Source organism: Oncorhynchus kisutch, linkage group LG3 (assembly GCF_002021735.2).
Source record: "Oncorhynchus kisutch isolate 150728-3 linkage group LG3, Okis_V2, whole genome shotgun sequence".
NCBI lineage: Eukaryota > Metazoa > Chordata > Actinopteri > Salmoniformes > Salmonidae > Oncorhynchus > Oncorhynchus kisutch.
Window position 1 is genome coordinate 32,389,780 of NC_034176.2, and position 9,983 is coordinate 32,399,762.

Sequence of the window (9,983 nt, forward strand, 5' to 3'; positions counted from 1 at the left end):
ACAAAAAGTGCCTACATCAAAGATTATGGATATACTGACAAGATACATGTCAATTCAATTCAATTGACTTTATTGACATGGCAAGATAATTATTACTTACATTGTCAAAGTATACATATATACAAAAATATATATATGAATATAAATAAATGGTGGGACCAACAGCAATAATAATAGTAGTAGTGGACATGGGATTACCATTAACAACAACTACAACAACAACATTAATCAGAACAACAATACGTTGAAGCAATGGTAGTCGACCAGTGTCAACATGACTGAGAAGACACATGACATGGTATGAAAGACAAAACAAAACAAGATTGGAAATATTATCGACATTACGTTGCACTTTTCACTGGCTGCCCCTCGGGTTGTGGCAGGAGGACACATATTTGGCTGCCAAAACTGCACATTTTGGCTTTTCACCCAATAAATATTTGATTTGTTCTTCATCTTTTATAGTTTCAAATTCTTTGTATTAAATTATAATACATGTCTCTCTGCCCTAACAAATGGGAGTCGTTGTCCACAAAGCGGCACTGCGGGCTGTCTAGCTCCCGCGTATCCTTTCTTTGGATTGGTGGATGCGTCGATTGTTGTAATATTTAACAAAAAATATATTCGATGAGAGTTGTTGACGTCAAACGCCTTTATTCAATGGAGAGAGACGCTATGCTGCTAGCCTCATGCATCAGATACGGGTAGCCATCTTGAGACAACTTCGATATAAAGTGTTTTTTCTCAAAGGATGTCACTAGTCCTACTTATATCAGTAGACGCGTAACAACGTACGCATTACGAAACTTCTATTCAATCTACTCTCATTGACTTCCTTAAAAAACTCTGTTTGGTGGGCGAAAAAACGCCACCTGCTGGAGGGAGACAGATTTTCCTCTGCCACCCGGGTGCACACCTGCCTACATTCATGTTAGTTACCCTATCGATGTGGTCCGTGTTATTCGGGATCCTTAGGACGTCCCTGACCCTATGAAGTTTGTATTTAAAATGGTTACGGTAAGGGTTATGGTTAAGGGTATGGAAGTCCCAAGGATTTCCGGCTAGCACTGACCCTATCTATTTGTGTTGCAAACGTTATGTTTACAAAAGTACATGTTTATAAAATTAATTGTTTATTGGAGAAGAATACTCAAATTACACTGCATGACCAAAAGTATGCTCCTCGAACATCTCATTCCAAATTAATAGGCATTAATATGGAGTTGGTCCCCCCTTTGCTGCTATAACAGCCTCCACTCTTCTGGGAAGGTTTTCCATTAGATATTGGAACATTGCTGCAGGGATTTGCTTCCATTCGGCCACAAGAGCATTAGTGAGGTCAGGCACTGAGTTTGACAATTAGGCCTGGCTCGCAGTAGGTGTTCCAATTCATCTCAAAGGTGTTCGATGAGGTAGAGGTCAGGGCTCTGTGCAGGCCATTCAAGTTCTTCCATACCGATCACACAAACCATTTCTGTATGGAACTTGCTTTGTGCACTGGGGCATTGTCATGCTGAAACAAGAAAGGGCCTTTACAAACTGTTGCCACAAAATTGGAAGCACAGAATCGTCTAGAATGTCATTGTATGCTGTGGCGTTAAGATTTCCCTTCAATGGAACAAAGGGGCCTAGACCTAACCATGAAAAACAGCCCCAGATCATTATTCCTCCTCCACCAAACTTTACAGTTGGCACTATGCATTCGGCAGGTAGTGTTTTCCTGGCATCCGCCAAACCCAGATTCATCCATTGGACTGCCAGGTGGTGAAGCGTGATTCATCACTCCAGGGAACATGTTTCCACTGCTCCAATGGCAGCGAGCTTTACACCACTCCAGCCGACACTTGACATTGCACATGGTATTCTGGACTTGTGTACAGCTGCTTGTCCATGGAAACCCATTTCATGAAGCTCCCGAGGAACAGTTATTGTGCTGAAGTTGCTTCCAGAGGCACTCTGGAACTCGGTAGTGAGTGTTGCAACCAAAGACAGACAATTTTTTACGTGCTACGCGCTTCAGCACTCGTGGTCCTATCTGTGAGCTTGTGTGGCCTTCCACTTCCCAGTGTTGTTGATCCTAGAAGTTTCCACTTCACAATAACAGCACAGTTGACCACCGCAGTTCTAGCAGGGCAGAAATTTGATAAACTGACTTGTTGGAAAGGTGGCATCCTATGACGGTGCCACGTTGAAAGTCACCGACCTCTTCAGTAAGGCCGTTCTACTGCCAATCTATGTATATGGAGATTACATGGCAGTGTGCTCGATTTTATACCCCTGTCAGCAACGGGTAGGCCTATGGCTGAAATAGCCAAATCCACTAATTTGAATGGGTGTCCACATACTTTTGCATATATAGTGTAGTTAAATCTATCTGTGATTATCAAGAACATAACTTGTGTGTTCCCAAATGTTATATTACTTTCGCTTTGGTCTTGAAACAACATGCTGGAGGAAACAGTATTGCTGCTCTAACTGTGACATGAATAGCCCTGGTATAGCGAACCACTGTGCATTGTTCAGTGCAGGTAGCCACCCTGGTGCACTGTTCAAAGCCCAAGGCCAAGTCCGCTCAAAACAAAAGTGATGTAATTAAGCACGTGGAGTAATGAGTAGGATTTGGTGTTTTCACACGCACAGGTGATTGCTTTTCTTTTGATAAAAAACCCTTTATCTGCCTTCCCAATGAAAACTAGTTGGAAATATTTTATATAATTATATAGCAGACTGACAAAGTATTTATTTAAAATATACACAAATATTTCACATTCCCTTTTAAAACTCATTGAAGACACAGCAGTCAGCTGTCTCAGCTGTGTCTTGAATTTGACAGAAGGTAGCCTGGCAGTGTCAATGGTGACCTTTGACCTAGTCACCTGCTCAGTCTCTCTTGATGAAGCACCTCTTTTCACTTGCCACTGTTTACATGCTAGTTGGGATGAGTTTTCTAGTTCCAACTAGTACATGAACACTGCATCTGTTGTTCTCATCTAATTCAGCTGGGTGTAAGTATGGTGGTTCAGGGTTTCATGTGTGGATCAGATGCTTTGTCTGGATAGATGATGGTTCATAGTTTATGTGTGGTTCAGGTGGTTCATGTAGTTTGTGTGTGTATGTGCGACTCATTGGTGGTGTGTGTGTGATTCAGGAGATTCTTGTGAATCTGTGTGTGGTCCGTGTATATCTGTGTGTGGTTGGTGTGTGAATTCTTGACTCAGTGCCAGGCTAAGGATCTCTGTTTTCTCCTTGTAGAAGCGGAGTTCATTGCCATGACGCCTAGCCACGTCCAGTTCCCTCTGTGCTGCTCGTAGCTCCATCCTCAGCTGCCTTGGCGTCTGCCGCTCCCTGCCCAGCCAATCCAGAGCCATGCTGCTGCGCATGCTGGCATCCAGTCCCCGCTGCAAGTAATAACCAATCACATTCTGTTGGGGCAAAGAGTAACAACCAATCAGGAAGTGCGCTTGATGTAGCACCCTTGGGTTAAATGCAGGAGACACATTTCAGTTGAAGGCATTCAGTTGTACAGCTGAATAGGTATCCCCCTTTCCCTTTCTGATGTGAGAATAGCAGGGGTGTATCCATCTTGTCCGCAGAGGGCCAGTGTGGGTGCAGACATTTGTTACAGCCAAGCAGTAATACACCCGATTCAAATCAAAGATTGGCCACCCTTGGAGTAGAAGATTATAGGATCAATTATATAATTGAATATCCAGATGAGTGACTTGCCTGGCGGGAACACTGTCTTTCCCTTAGAATCTTCAACGTCCCGTTCCAGTGTAACAACTGAAACACTGTCATCCCCTCCTACAGAGAGAGAGAGAGAGAGAGAGAGAGAGAGAGAGAGAGAGAGAGAGAGAGAGAGAGAGAGAGAGAGAAAGAGAAAAAGAGAGAAAAAGAGAGAGAAAAAGAGAGAGAGAGAGAAAAAGAGAGAGAGAAAAAGAGAGAGAGAAAAAGAGAGAGAGAAAGAGAGAGAGAGAGAGAGAGAGAGAGAGAGAGAGAGGATTGTGGTGTGAGTGTGGTAGAGTGAATAGACCTGAGCAATAAAAGAACGGCATAAAAAATTATCAATGAAACTTGACAAGTATGAATTGTGTAATTACGCAGGACAGGGATGATAGATGATCCGAATATTTTTCTAATCCCTAACCAAACTGTGTGTGATTGTTTGAAAAGTTACGTTAGAGCTTTATGCTCCAAGCCTGTCTGCTGAAGTTGTGATTGAGAGCATACGGTCTGGCTGGACGGCTGCCATGTATCCATAGACAATGTTATAAAATGATAAGGGTAATGTTCAGAAACAGACGGAACTAGTGCCAGTGCTTAGAACAGGTGGTGGAGGTCAAAGAATAGTTTCAGCAAAAAGTAAAAAAAGAGTCCGTATGAGGTCATGTTTGCAGTGCAAGAGAGAATAACATATATTATTAAACATATATTATAACATACAGTAATTAACCTATAACAAATTCCTATGATAATCCTGTCCTTACCTGGAACTCCAACATGGTTCTGCCAGTGTATGACTGGAGCAGGAGACAATAGGCTCCCAAACTGGTGCTAGGATCACAGGCATCCTCCACAGAGACCTGGATGGAAAGTATAGTAACACAACACTTGAACACTGACACGTATGATATCAGCCAATATAAGAGAGCTTTTCATGACCAATAACTCAGGATATCCTATCGTATCCATGCTGCCATGCTGATGCTTAGTCGTGGTGAATTAGAGTAAGTCCTGTGCCAGAATAGTCCTGTGCCAGAGTTAGTCCTGTGCCAGAATAGTCCTGTGCCAGAGTAAGTCCTGTGCCAGAATAGTCCTGTGCCAGAGTTAGTCCTGTGCCAGAATAGTCCTGTGCCAGAGTAAGTCCTGTGCCAGAATAGTCCTGTGCCAGAGTTAGTCTTGTGCCAGAATAGTCCTGTGGCAGAGTTAGTCATGTGTTAAATTAAGTCTTATGCTAGAGTTAGTCCTGTGCCAGAGTTAGTCCTGTGCCAGAGTAAGTCCTGTGTTAGAGTAAGTCTTATGCTAGAGTTAGTCCTGCGCTAGAGTAAGTCCTGTGTCAGAGTTAGTCCTGTGCCAAAGTAAGTCATGTGCCAGAGTTAGTCCTGTGTTAGAGTAAGTCTTATGCTAGAGTTAGTCCTGTTCCAGAGTTAGTCCTGTGTCAGAGTTAGTCCTTTGCTAGAGTAAGTCTTGTGCCAGAGTTAGTCCTGTGCCAGAGTAAGTCCTGTGCCAGAGTTAGTCCTTTGCTAGAGTAAGTCCTGTGCCAGAGTAAGTCCTGTGCCAGAGTAAGTCCTGTGCCAGAATAGTCCTGTGTCAGAGTAAGTCCTGTGCCAGAATAGTCCTGTGCCAGATTTAGTCCTGTGCCAGAATAGTCCTGTGCCAGAGTAAGTCCTGTGCCAGAATAGTCCTGTGCCAGAGTTAGTCTTGTGCCAGAATAGTCCTGTGGCAGAGTTAGTCATGTGTTAAATTAAGTCTTATGCTAGAGTTAGTCCTGTGCCAGAGTTAGTCCTGTGCCAGAGTAAGTCCTGTGTTAGAGTAAGTCTTATGCTAGAGTTAGTCCTGCGCTAGAGTAAGTCCTGTGTCAGAGTTAGTCCTTTGCTAGAGTAAGTCTTGTGCCAGAGTTAGTCCTGTGCCAAAGTAAGTCATGTGCCAGAGTTAGTCCTGTGTTAGAGTAAGTCTTATGCTAGAGTTAGTCCTGTTCCAGAGTTAGTCCTGTGTCAGAGTTAGTCCTTTGCTAGAGTAAGTCTTGTGCCAGAGTTAGTCCTGTGCCAGAGTAAGTCCTGTGCCAGAGTTAGTCCTTTGCTAGAGTAAGTCTTGTGCCAGAGTTAGTCCTGTGCCAGAGTAAGTCCTGTGCCAGAGTAAGTCCTGTGCCAGAATAGTCCTGTGCCAGAGTAAGTCCTGTGCTAGAATAGTCCTGTGCCAGAGTTAGTCTTGTGCCAGAATAGTCCTGTGTTAAATTAAGTCTTATGCTAGAGTTAGTCCTGTGCCAGAGTTAGTCCTGTGCCAGAGTAAGTCCTGTGTTAGAGTAAGTCTTATGCTAGAGTTAGTCCTGTTCCAGAGTTAGTCCTGTGTCAGAGTCAGTCCTTTGCTAGAGTAAGTCCTGTGCCAGAGTTAGTCCTGTGCCAGAGTAAGTCCTGTGCCAGAGTTAGTCCTGTGCTAGAGTAAGTCCTGTGCCAGAGTTAGTCCTTTGCTAGAGTAAGTCTTGTGACAGAGTTAGTCCTGTGCCAGAGTAAGTCCTGTGCCAGAGTAAGTCCTTTGCCAGAGTAAGTCCTGTGCCAGTGTAAGTCCTGTGTCAGAGTTAGTCCTGTGTCAGAGTTAGTCCTGTGCCAGAGATAGTCCTGTGCTAGAGTAAGTCCTGTGCCAGAGATAGTCCTGTGTTAGAGTAAGTCTTGTGCTAGAGTTAGTCCTGTGCTAGAGTAAGTCCTGTGTCAGAGTTAGTCCTGTGCCAGAGTAAGAACGGTGCCAGAGTTAGTCCTGTGCCAGAGTTAGTCCTGTGCCAGAGTAAGTCCTGTGCCAGAGTTAGTCCTGTGTCAGAGTTAGTCCTGTGCCAGAGTTAGTCCTGTGCCAGAGTTAGTCCTGTGCCAGAGTAAGTCCTGTGCCAGAGTTAGTCCTGTGCCAGAGTTAGTCCTGTGCCAGAATAGTCCTGTGCCAGAGTAAGTCCTGTGCTAGAATAGTCCTGTGCCAGAGTTAGTCTTGTGCCAGAATAGTCCTGTGGCAGAGTTAGTCATGTGTTAAATTAAGTCTTATGCTAGAGTTAGTCCTGTGCCAGAGTTAGTCCTGTGCCAGAGTAAGTCCTGTGTTAGAGTAAGTCTTATGCTAGAGTTAGTCCTGTTCCAGAATTAGTCCTGTGTCAGAGTCAGTCCTTTGCTAGAGTAAGTCCTGTGCCAGAGTTAGTCCTGTGCCAGAGTAAGTCCTGTGCCAGAGTTAGTCCTGTGCTAGAGTAAGTCCTGTGCCAGAGTTAGTCCTTTGCTAGAGTAAGTCTTGTGACAGAGTTAGTCCTGTGCCAGAGTAAGTCCTGTGTCAGAGTTAGTCCTGTGCCAGAGATAGTCCTGTGTTAGAGTAAGTCTTGTGCTAGAGTTAGTCCTGTGCTAGAGTAAGTCCTGTGTCAGAGTTAGTCCTGTGCCAGAGTTAGTCCTGTGTCAGAGTTAGTCCTGTGCCAGAGTTAGTCCTGTGCCAGAGTTAGTCCTGTGCCAGAGTAAGTCCTGTGCCAGAGTTAGTCTTGTGCCAGAGTTAGTCCTGTGCCAGAGTAAGTCCTGTGCCAGAGTTAGTCCTGTGCCAGAGTTAGTCCTGTGCCAGAGTAAGTCCTGTGCCAGAGTTAGTCCTGTGCCAGAGTTAGTCTTGTGCTAGACTCACGGTGCTGGCTGAAGCAGCCTCCTGCAGGCTGTGTGTGATGAACAGAGGAGTGATTCGTCTAGACGGCAGCTCGTTCACTAGAGAGTTCATCAGAGCGACACGTGCCGCATCCCTACGAGCTTCCGCCTGGGTCTCACACTCCTACAGAGAGTCAAAAAGAGGTGGGAGGTTGGCAGAGAGAGGAAGTGGAGAGAAAAGAGGGAGACATAAGTCCCACTATGTAAATTATATTTGCAGTGTTGTTGGTTTGAGATGATCACTGTTTGCATAATCTCGTTGAACCCAGAACCAAAGTCCTGTGTAATTGGTCAAATCCTGGATTGTTCTGGGTCCATATGTGTTCAGAGAAGAAATAGAACGAGGATCGAAAATGGAATGAAGAGCTCCACCCTCTCTCTTTACAAAATATGGGACAAATCAAATGTCCCCCACCCCTTCCGAAACTCAAAAGATACTAACACTTGTGAAATCATGATTAGTCCAAAGCACCGGAACTAATGCTGCTCGTTATCTCACGCATCCCGTTGTATCAGGACAGATTTACGGTACCATTTATGTTTATGTAGTCTGCCTACGAGAGATTACTTTTTGCATGAATATGATTGACTGGAAAAGAACTAAAGGTCATCTAGAAAAGGCCTCTGCTTGGGTTCGTTTCATGACTTTCTTCAACATGTGAGAGTTTATAAAAGCAAATAATGTGATTAGCAATCAAATGTGGAGTCAGAATATAACATCACAGGCAGCTCTGAACCAATCACAAGGCATTTGGGGCCTCGACCTCTGGGAGGCTGTGTGAGCCACAATGAGCCCTTTGAAAAGTATCACGGGATTCCAGCTGAATAAAATCATCAAAGCAGGTTGAGAGGTTGTGTGTGTGTACTGCCCAGGGTCTGACGGGTATAGATGAAGGACCTCTCTTTAGGGGCTGTGCAGTAATGATGCCCTCCACACACCATTCAGACCTACAGCAAGGCTGAGCAGCACTCCTGTCCAGACAGGTATTTTTCTCACTCACACTAATGACAGAGCACCGTTAAAGCTGTTCAGTGGTGGTCTTTGGCTGCGCTATGGAAACTCTGTCTCTACTTCACGGTGGGCTCCTGTCATTGGGATATGGAAAATAACCACCTGGCCCCCAACTCTTACCCCCTCCTCCCTCCTCTCCTCAACCCTTACCACCAACCCTAACTACCTACCCTACCCCACCAATAACCTTGTCCGCAACAACCCTAGCTTTCCACCACAGTGGAATTTGGTAATGAGGTGAGGGGTGGCAGGTAACCTAGTGGTTAGAGCGTTGGGCCAGTAACCAAAAGGTTGCTGGATCGAGTCCCCAAGCTGACAAGGTAAAAAATCTGTCGTTCTGCCCCTGAACAAGGCAGTTAACCCACTGTTCCCCAGTAGGCTGTCATTGTAAATAAGAATTTGTTCTTAACTGACTTGCCTAGTTAAATAAATACATATTTTGTGAGTAGTGCTGGTTTAGGTGGGTTAGGTAGCTGTGGTTGTGATGGTTATGATGGCAGTCACCTTATAGTTTCCAAAGCAGCTTCCTCCAGGCAGAGTGACGTAGTAGATGTAAGGGGATCTTGGGGAAGGGGCAGACTCATACAACAATAAGCCCTCTGATTGGCTGGCAGAGCCTTTCACCGAGTCCTCTGATTGGCTGTCGGACCCCTTGACCTGTTCCACCTGCTTCTGCTCCCAAAAGTTATGCAACATGGCCACAATGTTCACTGAGGACACACACACACGCAATAATGAAAGTCTGCATATAGGCCTGATGATTGACACGTCAAAATAAATCTGAAAAAAGTCCTCAGGGCTTTAGAACAAGCCATACAGTTTCAGAGATGTCCTGTGCCTGTGGTAGAAACACAATGAGGAATGAAGAGAGGCCAGGGTGATTTAGAGTTTCAATATACTCAGCACCACAAAGCTACTCTACAGACCCTCTATCTGACTTAATAAGGGTATGAGGCGGACACTGTTGGAATGGACTGTAGATATATTTATCTTAATTAATGCAGAGACAGCCCATTAAAACGTTGTTTAACTTCTGATATCTACTGTCCGTCTATAGTGTTGGCCACAGTTATACACCTATTCCTTCACTGCGAGTGTGTGTGAGAGAGAGAGAGAGAGAGAGAGAGAGAGAGAGAGAGAGAGAGAGAGAGAGAGAAAGAGAGAGAGAGAGAGAGAGGGGAGAGAGAGAGAGAGAGAGAGAGAGAGAGAGAGGGGAGGGGAGAGAGAGGGGGGAGAGAGAGAGAGAGAGAGAGAGGGGAGAGAGAGAGAGAGAGAGAAGAGAGAGAGAGGGAGGGAGAGAGAGAGAGAGAGAGAGAGAGAGAGAGAGAGAGAGAGAGAGAGAGAGAGAGAGAGAGGGTGCGTGCATGTGTGTGTGTATGTTTGTGGAAATAACCTGTTTCTGTAACTGAACATTCCCAGGCTGAGTTAGGTTCGAGCTGATTTAGGAAAAGGGGTCACCACCTAACCACTCAACTCTAAATCTCCCTACAGAGATGGCTGAGATGGCTTCAGGTCATGGCAGGCTAGCCCTGCAGCCTGATGAACGAGAACATGCTTACCTTTGAGTGAAAAAGTTTCATTAAAATCAAATGCATTTGAAGGTG

The 9,983-nt window shown here is 45.0% G+C and overlaps 1 protein-coding gene across 1 annotated transcript; it reads right to left on the reverse strand.

Annotated features, from left to right (window-relative positions):
• Nucleotides 1-2,735: 2,735 nt before the first annotated feature.
• On the reverse strand, nt 2,736-9,083 carry lix1 (limb and CNS expressed 1). The gene is made up of 5 exons (XM_031815958.1): nt 8,884-9,083; nt 7,351-7,491; nt 4,488-4,583; nt 3,727-3,804; nt 2,736-3,422 (listed from the first exon to the last, which is right to left on the reverse strand). The coding sequence occupies exons 1-5, from the start codon at nt 9,073-9,075 to the stop codon at nt 3,123-3,125; spliced, it is 807 nt and encodes a 268-aa protein (XP_031671818.1). The 5' UTR covers nt 9,076-9,083; the 3' UTR covers nt 2,736-3,122.
• Between the last annotated feature and the right edge of the window lie 900 nt (nt 9,084-9,983).